This window comes from Rhinoraja longicauda, chromosome 6 (genome assembly GCF_053455715.1).
Source record: "Rhinoraja longicauda isolate Sanriku21f chromosome 6, sRhiLon1.1, whole genome shotgun sequence".
NCBI classification, from domain to species: Eukaryota; Metazoa; Chordata; class Chondrichthyes; order Rajiformes; family Arhynchobatidae; genus Rhinoraja; species Rhinoraja longicauda.
Genome location: NC_135958.1, coordinates 16,021,893 through 16,047,586, shown reverse-complemented (window position 1 = coordinate 16,047,586; position 25,694 = coordinate 16,021,893). Strand labels below are relative to the sequence as shown.

General features: G+C 44.1%; 1 protein-coding gene across 1 annotated transcript in view; it reads left to right on the top strand.

Moving 5' to 3' along the window:
• The window catches only part of LOC144594273 (diacylglycerol O-acyltransferase 1-like), a 68,676-nt gene that overhangs the window by 30,793 nt on the left and 12,189 nt on the right, over positions 1-25,694 (top strand). Inside the window, exons 11-14 of the mRNA XM_078400542.1 lie at positions 5,552-5,593; positions 5,687-5,731; positions 17,845-17,957; positions 22,192-22,257. Of these exons, the coding sequence (XP_078256668.1) occupies positions 5,552-5,593; positions 5,687-5,731; positions 17,845-17,957; positions 22,192-22,257 (266 nt within the window). The remainder of the gene's footprint in view (positions 1-5,551; positions 5,594-5,686; positions 5,732-17,844; positions 17,958-22,191; positions 22,258-25,694) is intronic.

Genomic DNA, 25,694 nt, shown 5'->3' with positions numbered 1-25,694 from the left:
GTACAGGCACAGTTTAGAAGTGAAACATTTGCACTTTCATCATGCTAGCTTCAAAATGTATTATGGGAACATTTCTGTATGTTCAACGAAGATATATGTGAAACAAATGCCTTTCTTCACTGTGTTTCATCTCCCTGAATAGCTGCGTTTTTCCAAAATTCTCTGTTTTTAATACATTTTAGAAGAATCTTGGAGGGTTGATGTTTAGAGAGCTTGGAGATCAAATAGCTTTGCCCACTGCAATTATATATCATGCAAGTTAACTGTTCATGTAATCTGGTCACATATTTAATGTTTATCTTATCCCTTAATATACTATTGCAAAACAAGATAGTTCCTCCTTCAGATTCGCAACCAGAAACATTGCCTATCCATGTTCTCCTGAGATGCTACTTGACCCGCTGAGTTATTCCAGCACTCTGTCTTGTCATAGGAATGTTAATTCCCTCAATGGCAAGACTTTAGGTACTGAAGCCCATTTACCAGTCAGAAAGAGTGATACTCAAATAGACAGCTTGTAAATGTTGCCTAAAATCTTATCATTCAGTTGACAGCAAAATAAAACTTGACTTCATCTATAGTTCTACAATTGCTGAAAAAGATGACTGACACCATACTTACCTATGACTAACTAACTTATCATTTGAAACCATGAAATTACTTCAAGCTGGAAAATGAACCTTTGATTGTTCCATGTTGTTGTATCAATTAGTGTTATACAAATGCATCAAATTAACAGTGTAAATATTTTTCATGCCCTGAATAATATGTAAAACAGTATCACTGAAGGACATAAACCTTCTAAGCCCCGTGAGCCACAATACAAAGCAGTGCACAGAAGGAGAGGAAAATGACCACAAGCGTTTTTACTGCAAGAACATTTTTTTGGTAGGTTTGAGTTACCCATGCTGAAAAATACATATGCCTCAAAAGAGGTTGAAGACAGCACTGAACTTGGCTTAATATCTCTGCAATATTGATGTGATGTGAGCATGCAGTGTTAACACATACACTTATAGAATGGGCATCTGCTGATACATGTGGACCCAAGATTTCAGGACAATCAGAGGAATGGAAGAAATTGGGGAGATGGTAACTGCAACTTTATAAATAATGATTTTCAATGTAAATATTGTTTCTTAAATGTATTTAATAAACTTTAATACACTAATTGAATGACTGTGGGTGCAAATTTAATTATACTTTGAAAAAGTAACTGTACTGATTTTAAACATGTTAATATTTCTTAAAATATCAGTTGAAAGCGTCCTATTGTAGTACATTGAGTATTTGACCATTGTTATATCTAGATCATTAAAGGCACATATAGAAATGGAAATTTTAACTGATGTAAATATCATTACAATCCTAAGGTACAACTGAAATGGAATAGAGTCATACAGCATAGAAACTGGTCCTTCGGCCCAACATGCCCTATCTACACTTGTCCCACCTGTGAGCGTTTGGCCTATATCCCTCCAAACCTATTCTATCCATATACCTGTCCACATATTTTTTAAAAGTTGTGATAGTACCTGCCTCAGCTACTTCCTCTGACAACTCATTCCATATACCTACCATCATTTGTGTAAAATAGTTGCCCCTCAGATTCCTATTAATTCTTTCCCCCTTCACCTTAAATTTATGTCCTATGTCCTCTGGTTCTTGATTTCCATACACGGTGTAAAAGACGCTGTGCATTTATTTTATCTAATCCTCTAATGATCTAGGGGCTAGTGGAATCAAGGGATATGGGAAGAAGGCAGGCACAGGTTACTGATTATGGATAATCAGCCATGATCACAATTAATTGCGGTGCTGGCTCGAAGGGCCAAATGGCCTCCTCCTGCACCTATTTTCTATGTTTCTATGATATTATACACCTCCAAAAGATTACCCCTCATCCTCTTACGCTCCAAGGAATAAAGTCCTAGCCTGCACAATCTCTCCCTATAGCTCAGGCTCTCGAGCCCTGGCAACATCCTCGTAAATCTTCTCTGCACCTTTTCCAACTTAACAACATCTTTCCTATAAGAGGGTGACCAAAACTAAACACAATACTCTAAATGCGGCCTTACCAATGTTCTGTACAACTGTAACATGACTTCCCAACTTCTATACTTAGTGCTCTGACTGATGAAGGGCAATGTGCCAAAAGCCTTGTTGACCAGCCTATCTACCTGTGATGCCACTTTTAAGGAACTATGTGCCTGCACTCCTAGATCCCCTTGCTCTACAACACTCCCCAGACCCCTGCCATGTTCTGCCATGATTAGACTTCCCAAAATGCAACGCCTCGCACTTGTCTGTATTAAATATTCTTAACCATCAACCATTCCTCAGCCCACCTACCAAACCGATCAAGATCCTGCTGCAATTTTTTCAATGATCTTTGCTATCTACAATACAGTGTCATCTGCAAACTTACAAATCATGCCTTGTACGTTCTTATCCAAATCATTGATATAGATGACAAACAGTAATGGTCCCAGCACTGAACACTAAGACTGTGACACCACTAGTCACAGGTCTCCAGTCCGAGAGACAAACTTCCACCATTACCTTCTGCCTCCTTCCATGAAGCCAATTTTCTATCCAGTCGGCTAGCTTTCCTTGGATCCCATGTGATATAACCCTCCAGAGCAGCCTGGCATGCAGAACCTTGTCAAATGCCTTGCTGAAACCCATATATATAACCTCTACAGCTTTGTCCTCATCAACCTTTTCGGTCACATCTTCTAAAAAAACAATCAGATTTGTGAGACACGATCTCCAACATACAAAACTGGGCTGACTATCCTTAATCTGCCTTGTCCATCTAAATGCATGTATATCTTATCCCTCAGAACACTCTCTCGTAACTTTCTAACCACAGATGTCAGACTCACTGCCCTATAGTTGCAAGGCTTTTCCTTGCAGCCCACCTGAAATAGAAGCAGAACATTTCGCCACTGTCCAGTCTTCCGGTGCCTAACAAATAATTAATGATGACTCGTAAATCTCACCCAATGGACCTGAAATTTCCTCTCTAGCTTCCCACAGTGTCATCGGATATACAGTGCATTCAGAAAGTATTCAGACCACTTCACTTTTTCCACATTTTGGTACGTTACAGCCTTATTTTAAAATGAATTAAATTCATTTTTTAAAATCATCAATCAACACACAATACCCCAGAATGAAGAAATGAAAACAGATGTTTAGAAATTTTTGCAAAGTAATTAAAAAGAAATAACTGAAATATCACATTTACACAAGTATTCAGACCCTTTGCTATGACACTCAAAATTGAGCTTATGTTCATCCTGTTTCCATTGGTTATCCTTGAGATGTTTCTACAACTTGATTGGAGTCCACCAGTGGTAAATTAAATTGATTGGACATGATTTGGAAAGGCACACACCTGTCTATATAAGGTCCCACAGTTGACAGTGCATGTCAGATCAAAAACCAAGCCATGAAGACGAAGGAATTGTCCGTAGACCTCCGAGATAGGATTGAGTCGAGACACAGATCTGGGGAAGGGTATGAAACAATTTCTGCAACATTGCAGGTTTCGATGAGCACAGTGGCCTCTGTCATTCTTAAATGGAAGAACTTTGAAACCACCAGGAATCTTCATAGAGCTGGCCGCCCGGTCAAGCTGAGCAATCGGGGAAGAAGGGCCTTGGTCAGGGAGGTGACCAAGAACCCAATGGTCACTCTGACAGAGCTCCAGAGTTCCCCTGTGAAGATGGGAGAACCTTCCAGAAGGACAACTATATCTGCAGCATTCCACTAATCAGGCCTTTATGGTAGGGTGGCCAGACGGAAGCCACTGCTCAGTAAAAGGCAGATGACAGTCCATTTGGAGTTTGCCAAAAGGCACCTAAAGGACTCTCAGACCATGAGAAACAAGATTCTCTGGTCTGATGAAAGCAAGACGCTCCCCATCCAACCTGACAGAGCTTGAGAGGATCTGCAGAGAAGAAGGAGAAATTACCCAAATACTGGTGTGCCAAGCTTGTAGCGTCATACCCAAGAAGACGAGGCTGTAATCACTGCCAAAGGTACCTCAACAATGTACTGAGTAAAGGATCTGAAAACTTATGTAAATGTGATATTTGTGGGGTTTTTTTTTAATTACTTTGCAAAATTTTCTAAACACCTGTTTTTGCTTTTTTGTTATGGGGTATTGTATGTAGATTGATGATTACAAAAATGAATTTAATCCATTTTAAAATAAGGCTAACAGGAAAAAGTGAAAGGGTCTGAATACCTTTTGAATGCACTGTATTTGATCAGGTGCAGGAGATTTGTCTACCTTCATATGCATCAGGATCTTCAGCACCTCCTCAACCCAGGGTGGCATGGTGGTGCAGCGGTGAAGTTGCTGCCTTACAGAGCCTGCGACCAGGGTTTGATCCTGACTACGGGTGCAGTCTGCATGGAGCTTGTACGTTTTCCGCATGGGTTTTGCCCGGGTGCTCTGGTTTCTTTCCACACCAAAGACATAGGGGTTTGTAGGCTAATTGACTTTGGTAAAAATGGTAACTTATCCCTAGTTTGTAGGATAGTGCTATTGTATGGGGATCGCTGGTCGGTGTGGACTCGGTGGGCCGAAGGACCTGTTTCTGCGCAGTATCTCTAAACTAAACAAAAAATTAAAGTCCGTAATACTGACTGCACTCAAGGCACTTCCATTGACTGCCCCTGGTCCTCATGTTTTTCTCCACAGCAAAAGCAGGAGAAATACTTGTTGAGGACCTTGCCCATCTATGGCTCCAGACAGATTTGACAGCTTTAATTCCTGAGGGGCTCTATTCTCTCTCCAGTGACCCTTTTTCCCTTGATGTACTTATAAGATCTCTTGTGATTATCTTTAATATTATCTGACGGAGTTATTTCCTGTTCCCTTTTTGCTCTTAATGTAAAGTAATCAGTGACATATTTTACATAACTGTACATTAATGAATGATCTCTTGCTCTCTTGCTATCCACTTTGCTGCTGTAACACTAAATTTCCCCGGTGTGGGATGAATAAAGGAATATATTATTATTATTACCTTTAGTAATTAAGAACTGCTGTCAAGTTCATCAGTTAACCACTTCTCCAATTTGCAAATCTAATTGTAAATCCAAATGATCAGATTGTTTGTCCCCAGGTATTTATTCACAAAATTCTGGAGTAACTCAGCAGGTCAGGCAGCATCTCAGGAGAGAATGGGTGAGGTTTCGGGTCGAGACCCTTCTTCAGATTGTCCCAATTACTGTTACATTTTGATACTGAAATTGAGGCTCTGGCCAAGAATAAGAAGGAAGCATGAAGCAGGTACAGACGGCTGGGATTAAGTGTATCCTCGAGGAGTTTTGGGAGCTGAGGAGCACCATAAAAAAGGAAATCAAGAGGGCCAAAAACGGGGCAGGAGATAGCTCTGTCAGATAATATTAAGGGTATATATATATTTAGATATAGTATTTTATTGCTAAATTTTACATGTACATTAACAATGCTATGCTTCTATAGTTTTATCTGACAACAGAATTATAAAAAATATTTATTTTTATCCAGTGGGTTTTACCAGTGACTCGACATCAAATGATGCCGTTTGGTGTGAGTAAGCCTTTCAAATTTGCTTTTGTACTTTTAGAATTATTTGATTAACTTAACTTTTAATTAAGTTTGTTTTATTTAAACTAATTTCAGGAGATGAAGCTGTCTGTAATGATTCACCAGCTTTTTCTGATAGCGGTGAGTAATGTCATCCTGAATCAATTGTGCTTTTATTCTGAACAGAGGCAATTCAATGATTCAATTATTCAATTCAATGATACTTTATTGTCACATGTACCTCGGTACAGTGAAATTTTTTTTTTCTATAATGTCTGAAATGTAAATAAGGGACATCATTATGCTAATCAGTATAAATATTGACATTTTATAGTGGACAGCTAAACAATAATAATTTTAAGAAGTTTAATCTCATTTGTAATACTGTGGCGGTGCCCGGGGATTAGGCCACTCCCTGGGTCATCCCCCTCGGCACTGAGTGGACAGGGCTGGGGAGGGGTCTGGAGCTATGGGGTTTGCCTGAAGAGGCAAGTTTAGTCGTGCGGGAAACTGAAGAGAGTGGATGTTCTGATGCTACATTAAAGTTACTGTTAATCCTTACCTGGCGTCTTGCCTGATTCCTGCTGCGTCCAGACCCACTACACTGGTGACCCTCGACATTTCCTCGCAAGTCGCGATGGACCCGAACGCTCCTCAACCCGCACTACCCGGCCCTGCCGGTCAGCCGCCTCTGGACCCTGCCGGACCCCACCCCGTGGACACTGCCGACCGCACCGCTCTCCACGCCGTGGCGTTGAAGCTGCCTCCCCTTTGGACCGACGACCCTGATTTCTGGTTTGACCAGGCCGAGGCGCAGTTCGCACTGCGGGGCGTAACTGCCGACGCCACCAAGTACTTTTATGTTATCGGCGCTCTCGACCAGGCCACCGCGTGTCGGGTCCGACATTTCCTCCACGCCCCCCCGGCGGGTGATAGGTATGAGGGCCTCAAGGCCTTCTGCGGCAGTTCAGCCTCAACGAGGCCGAGCGGGCGACCCAGATCCTCCGGATGCCGGGCCTGGGTGACCACTGCCCATCAGTACTACTGGGTGATATGTTAGCGCTGCTGGGCGACCACGAGCCCTGCTTTTTATTTAAACATTCTTACATGCTGCAGCTGCCGTCCGATCTCCGCCAGCAGCTCAACAACGACCCGTTCACCGACATGCAGGCGGTGGGCGAGCGCGCCGATGCTCTCTGGATGGCCCGTCAGCTGGCCCTCGACGCGCTGGAGGTCCCGCCGACGATCGACGACGATCCGCAGGTAGGGGCCTCGATCGCCCGCATCTCCTTCGCTCCTCAACGTCCTTCGCAACGGGACCTGGCTGCAACGGTACACCCGGCCGACAGCACGTCTTTCCCGCGCAGCAGGTCGGCAGTTCCTCCGCACGCCACCGGAGGTCGCTGGTGGTCGGATCGGCCCGCACAGCCGCCCGTTTCCACAGATGCCAGCAGAGGGGGTTGGTGCTACTTTCACCGGCGATGGGGCCCTTCTGCCCGTCAATGTCGGCAGCCCTGTTCGTTCCCGGGAAACGCAGGGGCCGGCCGTCAGTGATTGCTTCGGCGGCCGGCCGGATTCATCGCGTGTTTGCGTGGGATCGCCGCTCCGGGGCTCGTTTCCTTGTGGACACGGGCAGAGGTGAGCGTTCTTCCCCCTTCGAATGCTGACCTCCGCAGTGGTAAACGTGGACCCCTCCTCGCTGCAGCAAACGGGACTCCAATCCGCTCGTATGGGGTGCGCACGCTCTCCCTCAACTTCAGAGAGGGCCACTTCTCATGGCCATTCGTCATTGCGGATGTGTCCCAGCCGTTGCTGGGCGCGGACTTTCTACGGGCACATTCCCTGCTCGTGGACGTCAAGCGGCAGCCTTTGGTACACTCCGTCACTTTGCAGCCTGTTTCCCTCCGCGTGGGCGACCCGGTTGTGCTGCCTCATGGGCCCCTGTCGTCCGTGGACGTTACATTCTCGCGAATTCTGGCCGAATTCCCCGAAATCCTCGACCCCCGGTTCCATTCCTCCGCCCCGAAGCACGGGGTGGAGCATCACATTCCCACCACTGGCCCGCCCCTGCACGCTCGGGCGCGGCGTCTTCCGTCTTATGGAGTCCCTGGGTATTGTGCGCCTCAGACAGCCCGTGGGCGTCCCCGCTCCATATTGTCCCCAAGGCAGACGGTGTCTGGCGCTCTTGCGGTGACTTCCGTCGGCTTAACGATGCTACCATCGCTGACAGGTATCCAGTCCCCCACATTCAGGACTTTAACGCACACCTGGCTGGGGCCACGGTGTTTTCCAATAATCGATCTGGTGTGTGGCTATAATCAGATTCCCGTCCACCCAGACAATGTCCCCAAGACGGCCATCGTGACACTATTTGGCCTTTTCGAATTCCTCCGTATGCCGTTTGGACTTAAGAACACTGCGCAAGCTTTTCAGCGGCTGATGGACTGTGTGTGCCGTGGCCTGGACTTTGTGTACGTGTACCTCGATGACATTTTGGTGGCAAGCCGTTCACGACAGGAGCATGCTACCCATCTCCGCCAGCTATGCCAGCGCCTCAGCGATCACGGGCTGGCCATCAACATAGCCAAATGCCGTTTCGGGGTGTCGTCCATCAATTTCCTGGGCCACCACGTGACCCCGCATGGGGCGCTGCCGCTCCCGGACAAGGTGGACCCGGTGCGCCAGTTTGCACGCCCGAACACTGAGGGACCTCCAAGAGTCCGTTGGGATGGTGGCCTTTTACCACCGATTTGTGCCGTATGCAGCCCAGATCATGCGCCCGCTGTTCCACCTCATGGCGGGCAAGCGCAAGGAGGTCGAATGGACTGACGATGCAGTGGCGGCGTTCCAACACGCCAAGGACGCTCTGGCCACGGCTACGATGCTCGTGCCCCTTCGTTCCCGTGGCCTGTCGGCACAGAGTGTTTGAGGTGCTCCACGGGCTGACCCACCCTTCCATTCGGGCGACGATGACCCTCGTGGCTTCCCGTTTCGTGTGGCACGGATTGCGTAAACAGGTTGGGCATTGGGCGTTCACCTGCATCCCGTGCCAAAGTACAGCGGCATGTGCGAGCGCCGCTCCAGGATTTCATCGTCCCTCGACAGCGGTTCAACCACATCCATGTGGACATCGTGGGGCCGCTGCCGCCTTCACGGGGCTTCACCCTCCTCCTGACTGGTTGACCGTTTCACGCGGTGGCCGGAAGCAGTTCCACTGCCGGACACTTCTGCCTCTACTTGTGCCTGTGCTTTGGCGGCACACTGGATTGCCAGATTTGGGGTGCCGCTCGACATCACATCCGACCAAGGGGCACAATTCACCTCCGAACTGTGGTCGGCCATGGCTCAACTACTGGGGGTTAACCTGCACCGCACCACGGCGTACCATCCGCAGGCGAACGGCCTGGTGGAGCGCTTCCACCGCCAGCTCAAGGCTGCCCTGAAGTCCCGACTCGTTGGCCCGGACTGGGTCGACGCGTCACCGTGGGTTTTACTGGGCGTCCGCACTGCGCCCAAAGAGGACTTGGCCACCTCCTCGGCTGAATTGGAGTACGGGGCCCCGCTGGCCCGGTGAGTTCATTCCATCAGCCCAGGGTCAGGTGGAACAACCATCGGCCGCCCTGCAATGCCTTCGGGAGACGGGTGGGCAAGTTGGCACCAGTGCCGACATCGCGCCATGGTTCGGTTCAGTCGCATGTCCCTTCTGCTCTACAGGACTGTCCGTTTGTTTTCCTGCGCCGGGATGCACACCGGACGCCCCTTCAGCGTCCATATGAAGGGCCATTCAAGGTGCTCGAGCGTGTCTCTGCCACCTTCGTTTTGGACATGGGGGGTCGTCCTGAGACAGTCTCTATTTCGCGGCTGAAGCCGGCGCACGTGGACATTAGCCGGCCGGTCCTACTGGCGTGGCCTCGCCCTTGGGGTCGTCCTGCGTCTCGGCCCTGGGTCATCCCCCTCGGCACTGAGTGGACAGGGCTGGGGAGGGGCCTGGAGCTACGGGGTTTGCCTGAAGGGGCTAGAGTTTACTCGTGCGGGAAACTGAAAAGAGTGGATGTTCTGATGCTACATTAAAGTTACTGTTAATCCTTACCTGGCGTCTTGCCTGATTCCTGCTGCGTCCAAACCCACTACAATACTACTGTTTCTAAAATATTTTGCGGCTCATTGAGTTAATTGATGAGTAAGAAGAAAATGATCAATTATGGACTAATCTAGAGTATTTTCAATTTTGGCACTCCCAAATGTCCAACAAATCTCCTAACCTATCGTAGTGAGGGCAATTATACTTATTGGAATATGAATGCTCTGTCCCTGGTATCAAAATGAACCATTAAAGGAATCATCTGGGCACAACTAGCTTATTAAACAAAGTTAAATGTTGGTATGAGACCTGGTCTAAGCGAAGAAATGCAGAAAGCTATTTATCAGCTATCTTGTCAGGTAGTCAAAACCAAAACTCTGCTCATGGGGGCAGCGGGTAATTTGGATATGTTCCTGTTTTGAGTCGACTGGGCTTGTATTCACTGGAATTTAGAAGGGTGAAAGGTAATCTTATAGAAACATATAAAATTCTTAAGGGATTGGACAGGCTAGATCAGGGGTGTCAAACTCATTTTAGGTCACGGGCCGGAATAGGAAAAATGCGAATTCATGTGGGCCTGATCAGTTGTGCACGTACGAACGCACGCGAGCGTGCTCCCACGGGTCTCATTGCCTTCGTTCTTTCAACTTGCTCATGTGTCTTGATCTCTGCTATAACTACAAAGTGTTCCACTTTACGAATTTTGTTTCTTATGAAGAAGATTGCCCAGCAAGCATTACTTTTATGATTGGTATCTAGGCCCTAGATAGAGTGGATGTGGAAATAATGTTTCCAGTAATAGGAGAGTCTAGGACCAGAGGTCACAGCATCAGAATAAAAGGGCATACATTCAAAATGGAGATGAGGAGGAATGGGTGGTGAATCTGTGGAATTCATTGCTACAGGCCAACACATTGGGTATTTTTGAGGCAGAGATTGATAGGTCGTGATTAGGTTACAGGGAGAAAGAAGACAATAGAATGTGGTTGAGAGAGAAAATAGATCAGCCATGGTTGAATGGCAAAGTAGAATTGATGGGCTAAATGGCCTAATTCTGTTCCCCTGTCTTATAGTCTTCCTACAGTGTTTATGTTTTGCCCCAAATGTGCTGGCTGGGTGGTGACCAGCCAAACAGCAGCTACCTGGCATGGTGAAAGATGGTCTGTCCATCATGTCACCTGAAAGCCCCGCTCCCCATCCTTCTCCTTTTATCTTTCTTCCTTCCCCTCATATCCTCTCCCCTCAACTCTCAGGTCCTTCTCTACCTTCTCCCTCACCTGCCCTCTCCCTTTCCTCAGCCTATCGCTTCTCTCATCTCCACTTCCTTCCTTCCTTCCAACTACTCCCCCACTCTCCTCCCTCAGTTCATCCTCTCTCTTTCCATACTTCGTCCCTAATCCCCTCCCTTCCCTCATCCCTAAACAATCATCACATCCCACCTAACCTTAACCCAAACCCAGAGCCCCCACCCTGGAGAGCAGCTCAGATTTTGGATCTGAGGCAGTAATGGTTTAAAAATGCTACGTTTAAATACAGATTTTGCGGGACATTTGAAAATGCAAATATTGCTGTGGCTCCAGGTAGCGATTGTAAATTAACCAATGCAATTTGCATAAAGTTCCTCCACACGGATTCAAAGATAACCAATCAAAGATTTACATTTTGACGAATTAGCTAATTCAGAAAATCACCAGTCAACATTTGTATCTGCATCCAATTTCATTTCCACACAGATCAAAAAGAAAGGTGGATTCCACAGCTGTAAGGTGGCGATGCAATAAGCACCGATGAGAACGTCGACTTTTGCCCAACTGTTTTCGTGTGAAAACTGAATTAATTTACTGAATTTTGTAAATGTATTCAGCTTGGAGATAATGCAAGGAATTCACAGATCTACGCTAGAAATATAATGCAAGATATTCACAAATTACTTTAATAAGAATGGAAAGGAAAGTATCACTGTGCGGCGACTTCCCACCAGCCTCTATCCACGCACTCACCTAGGTCTCAGGTACATGGTGGTGGTCTCTATGGCGGCAGTCCAGGCACTTCCTGGTGTCCACAACAATGCTGAGACTCCCCACCTTCCCCAGCGCCGGCCCCTTCCCACCCGCCCGCATCACCGCATGGCCGGATATGGGTGTAGCTTCCACTCACCCCTGGGAGCTTGGTAGTGGGGAGGTGACAGCTGTAGATCAGACTTGCATTTTCCTCTCCGCAAAATTCATACTTTCTTTTCCTCAAATCATTCCACGGGATGGATTGGACCCCTTCGCAGGCCCGCGGGCCGGTAGTTTGACCCCCTTGGCTAGATGCAGGAAAAATGTTCCAGATGTTGTGGGAGTCCAGAACCAGGGGTCACAGTTTAAGAATAAGGGCATTTAGGACTGAGATGAGGAAAAATGTTTTCACCCAGAGAGTTGTGAATCTGTGGAATTCTCTGCCACAGAAGACAGTGGAAGCTAATTCACTGGATGTTTTCAAGAGAGAGTTAGATATAGCTCCTGGGGCTAATGGAATCAAGGGATATGGGGGAAAAGCAGGAACGGGCTACTGATTTTGGATGATCAGCCATGATCATACTGAATGGCGGTGCTGGCTCAAAGGGCTGAATGGCCTACTCCTGCACCTATTTTCTATGTTTTTACATGGGACAATGAAATAGTATTAAGTTTAACATTCTTAACTTTCCTATAGATTAATCACCGTAAGATAAACCTTATGTTAACTAACCACAATAACATAAATTTATATGGTGTTTTTGTTCATTTATGAATCAGTTAGTAATCCTTTTCTGCCTCACATAGTCATGGTTCAGGCTTGAGCACAACATTACATGCTGAATCTCCACTGCAAATCTGAAGGAGTTCTTCTCTGCCATTCTTTCAGATTAGGCATGATTAAATTGTTCAGATTACATTGACAATCTGTGTGCTTGAATGGATAGACACAAAAAGCTGGAGTAACTCAGCAGGACAGGCAGTATCTCTGGAGAGAAGTAATGGGTGATGTTTCGGGTCAAGACCCTTCTTCAGACTGAATGGATGTCAGAGATCTCATGGAACTATTTTGAAGAGGAAATATGATATCTCTGGTGTGATGGCCAATACATGCCTTAACCAACATAATTTATTCTGAAAATTGACTGTTGCTTCTCGTGCCATACTTGAAAGCAGTTTAGTGCAATCAGAGGTTGCACAAGGCAATGTACATACATATATATTTAAATTGGCATCTGTGATTATGGTGTTCTGTAACTATTGCAGCAGATCAATGAGTGTTTAGCACCAGTTTGAGTAGATGGGGGCAGCAAAACAGGATGTGCATATGTCATGGAAACATTGAAATGTGCAATATGTGGAAGCATAGACTTCAAGGTGATTGTTGCTGCACTGAAAGTTCTGTTAGAAAAGACCTCAGGAGATCTCCCAGACACACACACAAAAGCATTAGGAACAGATAGCTGTGGAAAACCAGGATATTAGTGAAATTGAATTCAAAGAATTCCGGGAGATAGTTGTACAAGGGCTGGTGTCAATCCTAGCATAAAAGAGGTGGTTTTTGAAAGCAAGTAATCAGAGTATACTTTGTTGAGGTTACTTAGCATATCAACTGCCCCCTGGTTCTGGACTCCCCCAACATGTTCCCAATGTTGGGGGAGTCCAGAACCAGGGGGCACAGTCTAAGAATCAAGTCAAGTCAAGTCAAATGTATTTGTCACATACACATACACGATGTGCAGTGAAATGAAAGTGGCAATGCCTGCGGATTGTGCACAAAAAAGAATTACAGTTACAACATATAAATAAAGTTAATAAGTTACTATAGTGTAGACAAAAATTTAGTCTCTGGGGGTTATAAAAGTTGACAGTCCTGATGGCCTGTGGGAAGAAACTCCGTCTCATCCTCTCCGTTTTCACAGCGTGACAGCGGAGGCGTTTGCCTGATCGTAGCATCTGGAACAGTCCGTTACTGGGGTGGCAGGAGTCCCTTGTGATCTTGCTTGCTCTGGATCTGCACCTCCTGATGTATAGGTCCTGCAGGGGGACGAGTGTAGTTCCCATGGTGCGTTCTGCCGAATGCACTACTCTCTGCAGGGCCATCCTGTCCTGGGCAGAGCTGTTCCCAAACCAGACTGTAATGTTGCCGGACAGGATGCTCTCTACAGCCCCAGAGTAGAAGCAATGAAGGATCCTCAGAGACACTCTGAATTTCCTCAGTTGTCTAAGGTGGTAAAGGCGCTGCTTTGCCTTACCCACCAGTGCGGCAATGTGCGTTGCCCACGTCAGATCCTCTGTGATGCGGACTCCCAAGTATTTAAAACTGCTCAATAAAGGGGAGGCCATTTAAAACTGAGGTGAGAAGAAATGTTTTCACCCAGAGAGTTGTGAATTTTTGGAATTCTCTGCCACAGAAGGCAGTGGAGGCCAATTCACTGGGTGGATTTAAAAGAGAGTTAGATACAGCTCTAAGGGCTAGTGGAATCAAGGGATATGGGGAGAAGGCAGGCACAGGTTACTGATTGTAGATGATCAGCCATGATCACAATGAATGGCGGTGCTGGCTCGAAGGGCCAAATGGCCTCCTCCTGCACCTATTTCTATGTTTCTATGTTAGCAGTGTTGTAAGTCCAGTCATCCTCCCCTGCTTCTTCGATGTAAGATTTAAAGTGGGTTTTTTTGCTGATTGTCACATAACATTCAACTTCATTCACCAATAATGAAGCAGTCCATGCCCAAAGCGATAAGTAATATTTGTGCTGGACATAGACATGTACATTAATGTCTATCATCAGCAGAGAGTGTAAACATCACTCTTGACATTAAGCTTTATTGTTGTCACTAAATTTCAACATTGACCAAAAACTTAACTGGACATAAACAATGTGATTCCAAGAACAGGTTATGCTGAGTATTCTATCGAAAAAGACTTACTCCTTGACTCTCTATTGCATTTCCACCTTCTGCAAGTTAGATGTGTATTGGAATGCATTTAACTGACCTGAAGGAGTGTAGCTGTAATAACACTGTAACTCCATACCATCCAGGACAAAACAAATTCCGACTGTTATTCACTATTCACTTACTACACCATGTCGTGTCATGTAGAAGCTGCACTATAGCAATTAACTAATGCTTAAACTATGGCAGTTATCATCCAAAATGAATTGGACGATGTTCACTATATTCCACAATTGACAATAGCTTAATTCAGCAATGGTGTGAGAGGATGTTTAATGGAGACTCCTATTATGTTATTAAAAACTTGGAAATCATGTCAAAAAGTGTACATTCTATAGCAAAGTGCGTGGAAGACTTTGCATGAGGCTTTGTTCATAGTTTCCTGATCATTGTTTCATGCATAGATGTGATAGCTAACTCCAAAGAGCTCTTATTCAATCCTACCAGTCAGCCAGCCAGCTAAAAGTTACATCATTTATGCTGTATAGTGCAATAATACACAGCCCAGTCTTCAGCTGCTTGAGGTAGTCCTTCAAATCAAGATGTTGTCTTCTGCATTAAAGGTCAGTGCCAACGTAGGCAAAGCTTCAGAGAAAACTGGTACTGAAAAAATGCACAGAAGTGATTATATTACTCTAAAGTGTTGCGTTTGCAGTTATTCTTATTTTGATATTTTTATCAAATAGACTTTGTGATTGGCAGTGACAAAGGGATTTGGTGTAGGGTGGTACGTGAATAGGGAGTTGGGTTTGCATTTCGTAGTATTGCAATGATGAATCTTTCATAGACAACCAAAGATGAAAGGCTTCATCGAAACTTCTTCTTATCCTCTTCCTCGTGTTCTTTTTTTCTGTAATTCATCATGTCACTGGCACTTCACAGTAAAAAGGCTGTACATCACCAAGATGATCATCCTTTAAATTATTACCGATTCCAGAGTATCTAAGTAAGGAAAATACTTCAATAGGCCGACTGTCCACTCTGCTACGTTATACGTGCCATCTGTCTTTCATTGTATGAATTTTACACTCATTTTGTTTCCCCAAAGCCGTGAGCCACGTTGTCCCGGGATAGTCCTTGACACCTTCAAGCCACTGGTTTGCTACCTCAAATACAAACATAACCAGTTTATGCAGAATGAAGACACTGTGAGCAGTGCTAGGATGACAAGCAGGATACCTGCATAAGTTGCTATCTATAGTTACATTTCATGAACATTGAGAGAATGAAATCTGTTTTGGTTCTGGTGTAGGGCAGAGTTGATATGCAATATGTGTGAAGCGATGTGTATGGTCAGTGATATCCTGCATCATGGGGAAGACTGCAACTATTGTAATGCCATTTGATCATTCAGGCAGGTTCTCTCAGTCAAGGGTGAATTAAATATATTTTGCTGTCTTTGAATAGAGAGCGTCAATATTCTATCTTACACAAGTGGGAAAACGGGAAAAATTCCAACGCCAACCTGTAAAGAGCCAAACACATTGACGCAGTGGTGAGCGTCATTATAATCTTTAACTTTATTCTACTCTAATTACAGATGTGACTGAATCTGGTGTCAGATTTCAATGGGAATGGCCTTATTTAAACATGAACAATTCATATAATGTTTCCCTTACATGGTGATGTAGGAGCATTGCATCATACCACCTACTGCAGAGGCAACTTTTGCTCTACAACTCCCTGCAGACATAACGTGAAACAATTGTAGGAAGAACAAATACATATAGTACAGCAACAATGAGAAGATATTAATCTATAACAAACATGTAATCAGCCCTTCCCTTGCAAAGGTGGGCACTTGCTGTTGCGAAATGTTGGCTGGTATGTGGTGCTCCAGAATGCCAGGCTGTCATCAAATTGGCATTGCATGAATATTTCAAGCAGATGCTCATTGTGTGCATCATGACCAAGGAATCAAATGCATTTTACCCATAAGCAATCCAAAAAACAACTGCAGTTCCAAATACGGATGCCATATATCAGAATTCATTCACTTTAGTCTGTGGGCGATACCTAGGTTGTGTTGCTGATTGGGTAGGATGGATATTCTCAAAAGCATAAGATACGTGTCCTGCTTGCAAGAGTGGCTATTATTCAAAACAAAGTTGAGTAGGTGATTCTTTATCAATATTTTTCTTTATTTGATTCAATTTTAATATGGTAGGCCTTTAAATAACTTTAGAAATCTGCACAACTTGGTTTTTGCACAACTCAGTAGAATGAACAGTAAAACAAATGAAACTGTCAATTTATATTATTTTATGAACACTATTTTTTGGATACTATTTTGTCTATAGATTGCTACATTTTTAGATTTAGAGATACAGCGCGGAAACAGGCCCTTCGGCCCACCGAGACGGCGCCGCCCAGCGATCCCCGCACATTAACACTATCCTACACACACTAGGGACAATTTTTACATTTACCCAGTCAATTAACCTACATACCTGTACGTCTTTGGAGTGTGGGAGGAAACCGAATATCTCGGAGAAAACCCACGCAGGTCACGGGGAGAACGTACAAACTCCGTACAGACGGCGCTCACCGTCAGGATCGAACCTGAGTCTCCGGCGCTGCATTCGCTGTAAGGCAGCAACTCTACCGCTGCGCCACCGTGCCGCCCACATTCATCAGTCATTGGTATCACACTGGCAATAGGAACCCACACCCACTTCATGCCACTGACAACTAAACTTTAAAGGAAAACTGATATACAAATCAAATGACTTTAAGTCCCATTGCTCTTCATCTGCAGAATTTGAGTCGGTGTTGATTCATGCCCAGTCTCTTTGCCTTGAGCTATTACATCTCACTTTATTAGGCTTTGCAGTAAAGATTCTGATGTGCCTGGTCCTTCCTTGTATCTTACTCATCCAGGGGGATCCCCTGTTCATTCAGCACTGCATGTTTGGCAAAGCAATCCTGGCAGATCATGGATCAGTGCCAGCAGAGGTCACCTGATGCACAATGAAGAGCAAATAACATATTCCCAATGGCATGGTAAGGAACCAATGAGCAGGTGGTCAGAAGAATGCCAACTTGGAAGTAATTCAGTCATTCGGCCCATCTTCTGAGGAAAAAACCATTAGACAGTTACAACTCTGTCTGCTGGTTGGTGGATCATATATTCTGGTCCAAAATTGATCTACAGTGATAATTACACAATTGTTAATTTAGGGATATTAATTGATATTTGGTTCCTTCCGCAGATACCAAATCACTTCATGTGGCTCATATTTTTCCATGGCTTCTTTCACTCAACTTTGAACCTTCTTGCTGAGGTGATGCGATTTGGAGATCGGAGGTTTTATCGAGATTGGTGGTAGGTGTCTCGTCACACAAAACATCCTGTGTGAAGAGGAATTACCAAATACTGTTTAAATTGAAGAAAAAGTTTACCTTTGGCATTTCAGAATGCGATTAGGTGGTTTTGTAAAATGTTTACAATTCTATATTAACTGGTAACCTCGTGTGGGCCATTTTCTCAGATTGCATTTGAAGCATTCAATTGCATTGAATATTTTATTGCCACATGTGACAAGTCACAGTGAAGTTCTTTGCTTGCATACCCAGGTTATGCAATATACTCAAATAGTCACCATAGAAAGGATGCCGACAAAGTTACAAAGTATCTCGCGCCAGGTCCATCCTTGTCCCCCCCCCCCCCCCCCCACGGCAGTTCCCCACGCTGGGTCCTCCTTTGTTCTTCCCAATCCCTCTGACATCCATTTTCAGCACAAAGTCAAAACATACTGCAGAAAGTGAGAGAGGAAAATATTGGGAGTAAAAAATCGACATAAGTAAATATTAGTCACTAATTAACAAATGAGACTTAATTCTTTAGACTTAAATTTTTGCTTCTTAAGAATTGTTAAATTTACTGAAAATGGGTATGGGGAGCTCTGATTAACATGTTCATTATGTTTCAGGCAGTGGGTTAAATTTGTGGTGTCTGATTGCTTCAGGCTGCCAGTCAAACCTCTGCTGTTTTTAATTTGCATGCTTCATTGGAAGCCTGGTGTCATAAATGGCCATCACTGCTTAACAGCAGTCTGAATTTCTTGAATAGGAGGTGCATTGTGTTTGTAGGAGCCATTTGAAAAGTAAATATATGCTTTGATACTTTTAACAATGGTTGCAGATACAAGGGAGCATGCATCATGAGTGCTTTTTAATAATTTGCTGGAACTCTTAATCCAAGACATGATGAGTTAGATACTAAAGCCACAGAAGGTAAGAAGAGCCTTTAGATATGTACCCATGAGATTGAGCAGAAGGAGCTGCAGATGTAAATGACAAGTGATATTTCAAGAGATGAAAAACAATCCATGAAAACGTTTCCATAAAATATGAGTTGTTAACATTAGTCAGCAAATGCTACATCTCTACTGAATGCACTACAATATTTATCTAATGCTCAATTCATTGCACTCAATTACTCTCTTTGAAGAATCTATCAATTAGTACTCAACCCTTTTGAGGTCTTACCTCACCCCGAAAAGTCAATAGACAATAGGTGCAGGAGGAGGCCATTCGGCCCTTCGAGCCAGCACCGCCATTCAATGTGATTATGGCTGATCATTCTCAATCAGTACCCCGTTCCTGCCTTATCCCCATACCCCCTGACTCTGCTATCCTTATGAGCTCTATCTAGCTCTCTCTTGAATGCATTCAGAGAATTGGCCTCCACTGCCTTCTGAGGCAGAGAATTCCACAGATTCACAACTCTCAGACTGAAAAGGTTTTTCCTCATCTCAGTTCTAAATGGCCTACCCCTTATTCTTAAACTGTGGCCCCTTGTTCTGGACTCCCCCAACATTGGGAACATGTTTCCTGCCTCTAACGTGTCCAACCCCTTAATAATCTTATACGTTTCGATAAGATCTCCTCTCATCCTTCTAAATTCCAGTGTACACAAGCCTAGTCACTCCAGTCTTTCAACATATGACAGTCCCGCCATTCCGGGAATTAACCTAGTAAACCTACGCTGCACGCCCTCAATAGCAAGAATATCCTTCCTCAAATTTGGAGACCAAAACTGCACACAGTACTCCAGGTGCGGTCTCAATAAGGTCCTGTACAACTGCAGAAGGACCTCTTTGCTCCTATACTCAACTCCTCTTGTTATGAAGGCTAACATTCCATTGGCTTTCTTCACTGCCTTCACGTCACCCATTCCCTCTCTCCTAGATGCTGCCTGACCTGCTGAGTTACTCCAGCATTTTGTGATACCTTTGATTACACAATTAGCATGTGGGAGAGCCTCACAGTAACAACTCGCATGCAAATACAATGATGAATTCACACAAAAGATATTCACGGAACATTTATTGGCAAATTTCATTCTTATTTGGTGTTAAAAAAAAGTGCTGTAGAAGGACAAAACCAATTTCCCATGCATTTTGTAATGTATTGTATAGGACAGGCACTGGCACCCGATTCCTCCCCTTGGAGAAGAAAATGCGAATCATGATGAAAACAGGTACCACTGAGGCTGCTGGTTGGGATTATGTTCAATGATGGGTTTTCTGCATCTCTTCCCTTTTCACTCAGAATCTTCTGATTCAGTTTGCTGAGGGTATAAGCACACACTTATCACTTCCCTCCTCTAGACATTCAACCTTAGTTTCTTTTTCATTTTTCTGCCAAAATACTGGAATCTTCTCAGCTATAAAGTAAAAAAATGGAAGATGAAGCCACATTATATCCTGGTCTTACTTTTGGAGAAATCAGCACAGAAATTGATATCTCATAATGCAGAGCCTGGTAGAGGAGGGATCTGAACACAATGAGGCAACTTTAAGTGCACAGAGTAAAAAGATAGTGTGCTGGAGAGCGAGATTGCGCATTAGTTCTGCTGCACAGAATTTATGTTCTTGGGGGAAATAACAGAAATCCAACCAGCGAGAAATCCAACACATAAATTCAAGGAGCATAGTGGAGTCTGGTGTCAACATTGAAAAAGGACTTTGCACACAATTTTGGCCCCTATCCTTTAAAATAATCATATGTGTGGTGATTTCCTTTTGCGCAGCTGTGGTACTCAACTTGGGGAGAGTCTGCTGGCCAATACCAAAGCTTTCATTGCAACACAACAACACACATCAAAGGCCTGATTGATGCAGGGGAATCTCATTGTGATTCTGGATACATTTCAAAGAAAATTCCAGGGCTTTGTATCAGTCCACCTAACTGAACTTCAGCTAATCATTAGAATTGCTGAAGTACAATCCAGATAAATGCCACTTGTTCCATAGAGCATGATGCTTATGTCCATTCCTGCCAGTCACTAGTAGTCCAGCTGTTGCCTATCAGCCAACCAGCCCTGACCATTTCACCCAATCAGATTACTGCAATTTGAGGCCGTCTACCCCAGGCCCAGAGGCTCGGCCTCCTCTCATCTCTCTTGCAGAACCATAGAGTCATAGAGTGATACACCGTGGAAACAGGCCCTTCGGCTCAACTTGCCCACACCAGCCAACATGTCCCAGCTACACTAGTCCCATCTGCCTGCATTTGGTCCATATCCATGTATCTGTCTAACTGTTTCTTAAATGTTTGGATAGTCCCTGCCTCAACTACCTCCTCTGGCAGCTTGTTCCATACACCCACCACCCTTTGTGTGAAAAAGTTACCCCTCAGATTCCTATTAAATCTTTTCCCCTTCACCATAAACCTATGTTCTCTGGCCCTCGATTCACCTACTCTGGTCAAGAGACTGTGCATCTCCCCGATCCATTCCTCTCATGATTTTATACACCACTATAAGATCACCCCTCATCCTCCTGTGCTCCAAGGAGTATAGTCCCTATAGCTCCGACTCTCTACTCCTAGCAACATCCTCGTAAATCTTCTCTGTCCCCTTCCAGCTTGACAACATCTTTCCAATGACATGGTGCCCAGAACTGAACACAATACTATAAATGCAGCCTCACCAAGCTTCTCTATCCATTCCCTTTTTCTTTTTATCTCCCTCCAGCTACCATCATCTGGCAGCACAACCCCATCTTACGTCCTCCATAATCCAATCCTACCCTCAAATTTCTCAGCCTAGGAATCTCAAATTTAGCTGCTGGTCGTGTCTCAATCCAGTATACCTAAAAGGTACAAGTAAGTTTTCCATATTGTGTTTTTTTCTGCTTTATTCCTACTGCATTACATTACGTTCTTGTGTGCGACTCCATCATGCCCCTATGTCATTTACTCAACTGTCATTTGTAATAGCTTAATTTGTAATATCTATCATCCACCATAATGAGAAGTATTCAACCCATGCTCTAAGAAAAGTGCATGTTTCATTTGAAAAGAGACATTGATCTTTAGAAAATCGCACCCCTGTGATAAACCTGAAAATATGTATGATATGGGTTTACTCAACAGATTATTGTTGGATAAGTCCTTAATTCATTTTGCATTTCCTATGGTCAATATATGATTTTCTGAAATGTACTATTTATCTCATAGTAACCTCAAAGTCTTCCTTTGTGAATAGTAACAGAAATTCTTCTCATGTCAAGGTAAAATTGAAGCTTTCAAAACTTTTATATTCTGTGCAGGAACTCAGAGACCCTCATTTACTTCTGGTCAAATTCAAATATTATTTTTCACAACTGGTGCATGAGGTAAGATCTAAAACTGAATTTTGCTCGCTTATAGTTTCAACTTACCTGAAAGTCACTGTCAGTCAGAGCTCTCATGTATGAAATTTTGAATGGCCACAGCATATTCATTTTGATTGCAGAAATAAGAATTATACTTTATCTTATCTCATCCTTAGGATTGTCCAAAATTTATACATGCAATTAATTGCTTTCAAAGTGCAATCTTAGTATTTAAATAGACAAGGAATGAACCAATTTCTCTGCAGCAAGATCCCTTAAGCAGAAAATTAGTTAAACAACAAGTTTCAGGTGACCTTTTAAAAAGATAATTTTAACTAGTTCCTCAGTAGAACTTTCTTTTAACACCATATAGATCCATGCATCCTAGTTGAGACTCTGTTTAATAACTTATCTGAGATTCCCTGACCAAGTTTTTGGCTTGCCCGATCTATTTTCTTCATTGATTGGGGTTCCATTTCCTCCCTTTTGTTATAGTTCCCTTAAAATGTACTAATGGATGTAATAATTAATAAATGTAAAAGTACTAAATGTACTAATACTGAGACTTCACAAGGCACTGGTCAGACCATATTTGGAGCATTATGAGTATTTGGAGTTTTGGACCCATATGGAAGAATATGCTAGCATCGGAGAGGGTCCAGAGGAGGTTTATGAGAATGATCTCAGGGATGATTAGGTTAACATATGGTGAGCGTTTGACTGCACTGGGCCTGTACTTGCTGGAGTTTAGAAGAATGATGGGGAACCTCATTGAAACTTGTCGAACAGTGAAAGGCCTGGGTAGAGTGGATGCAGGGAGGATGTTTCTGCTAGTGGGAGAGTCTAGGACCTGAGGCCATAGGCTCAGAATAAAAGGATGGATGTCAGGGGTTATGGGGGAAGCCATGAGAATCGGGTTGAGAGAGAAAAATAGATCAGCCATCATTGAATGGCGGAGTAGACTTGATGGGTCGAATGGCCTAATTCAGCTCCTAGGACTTATGAATATAATAATACAAATTCTAGTGGAAATACAGTATTACAACATAATGATCGTTACCGGGGAAGAAGCAATAAAGTTTTATGGTGGATTTCCTTTTTATTATGCCTGTCTATATAAGTAATAAAATTATTTCCCCTAATACACATCTACATTTTGGCAAAATTCAGTATTAAATCTTACCTCATGCACCACTTTCCAATATTGAAATGGCCTGTCACCACTACATTTAAATTTAATCCTAGATTATCTGCATATTACTCTGAAAAAAAAGGTTGTACTTTCTAAACTTTATTTAAAGGCATTTAGTGATATCCCAGAGCATTAAGCCAAATTATACACGTGCATTTGCGTAAATAATGTTACCTATATAGACAGGCATAATCAGAAGGAAGTTTACCCTACAACTTTACTACTTCTTCCTGAGTAATGATCATTATGTCTTAACATTACCACGAGAATTTGTATTATTAGTTTAAGGAAGATTTGACATAAGGGAGCCCCAATCAATGGAGGAGATCAATGGGGCGATCCAACACTTGGACAAGATGTCTCAGAGGAGAGGAACGTTGAATATGTAAGGCAACCAATGCGTGATTGAAGTCCACAGTCCTCTCTGACAGTGTGACCCCCTAAATCTGGGGAGAAGTTGCTTGGCTGGTTATGTTCGTACAGTATTATGGTCAAACCATTAGCTTCTCTTCCTGAAAACACCAGGGCCAATTTTATTGAGAACTAGCAAAGCGGGCCCGTTGGGCCCGTTCCCACACCCCCCATTCTCTCCTCCCCCAGCCCCACTCTTACTCTCCCCACACCAGGGAGGGAGGTGTGGAGGGATTGAGGGGGGGAGGGTGAGGAGAGAGGGGGGGGAGGTGTGGAGGGGGTGGGAGGGGGGGAGAGAGGGTGGGGAGAGGGGGGAGGGAGGGGGGAGAGGGAGGGGGACCTCCCTTTCCCGTTGGGCCCGTCCCCACACCCCCCATTCTCTCCTCCCCCAGCCCCACTCTTACTCTCCCCACACCAGGGAGGGAGGTGTGGAGGAGGGAGGGAGGGGGGGAGGGTGAGGAGAGATGGGGGGAGGTGTGGGGGGGGAGGTGTGGAGGGGGGAGGGAGAGAGGGGGGGGGAAGGGGGGAGGTGAGGAGGGGGGAGAGGGGAGGGAGGGGGACCTCCCCTTTTCCCAGTACCCCTCTTTCCCCCACCACCAAGTCCCCTCCGCACGACCCCTGTTGTCCCACTCCCCAGTCCCCATTCTCAGACCCCCCCCCCATTTTCTCTCCCCCAGACACACTCTTAGCATCATTGTTACAAGGGCGAGCTCTTGTCACATGGGCATTTTGACGTCACACGCTGAAGGCAATGGAAAAAACGGCTGGAATCTTTTTTTTTTACTAAAACCTCCGTAACTTAAAAAATACACGACCGAATCAAATAAAAAAAATCATTTTCCAGCAGCGTTCAGCGTGGTGATTAACGCGGTGCAAAAATCGTGGCGCTACGGTTCAGCGTTTTTACCGAAATCGGCCGAAATAACTGAGAGAAAAAAAGTTTTGACTTTTAAACCAGGAGATCCAAGATCTAATCAACTATAAATGCAAGGTCTTCTAATATTCAAAACTTCCTCTTGCTTAAATGAAGAAAAAAATAGATTTACAAGCACCTGAAAGGTAAGATCCAAAAGAACAAAGTGACCTGAGGAGAAATAAGTGAAGAGAGAGTGGAAATTATAGAATTACAGAATGTTATTGCATGAAAAGAGCGCATTCAGCCCATTATGTCCTTATCAGCAATATGTAAACAACCTCGCAAGTCCCACTTCCCCACAGACCCCCAAAGCACTGCACCATTTTTCAGATACTTTTCCAATTCCCTTTTGGATACAGCAATTGAATCCATCTTTAATATTGTTCCAGCTTCGCTATTATTCCAGATCCTAACTACTTGCAACCTAAAGAAATTTACCCTCGTGTCATTTTTGGTTAATTTACCGGTGGCATTCATTCTGTGTACCCCAGTTCTTGATTTTCATGTTAATGGAAAACTCTTATCACTACCTAATCTTTTGTAATTTGAAATACATCAATAAGGTTTCCAGGCCACTCCTCTGTCTTATAGAGAACAGCCAAACTCTACAGACAATCCACCTAAGTAAATTATTTCATCTATGAAATCATTTTGGTAAAACTCTTCTGTATCCATTTTAAATATTGTGTAGTGCCCAAACTGAACACTATACTGCAGTTGAACAAAACCAGTGTTGTATAAAGCTTCATTACAACTTTGAGACAAAGGGAACTGCAAATGCTAGAATTTTACGTAGAACGCAAAGTGCTGGCGTAACTAATAAACATGTTGAGATGAATGACTTCTGTCCTATAACCATTCTGATTCTTTTGATCTTCTGTAAAAATAGCCTTTTCCTTCATAGAATGCCTGTTTCTTGCCCGAAACTAACTCGAGTTT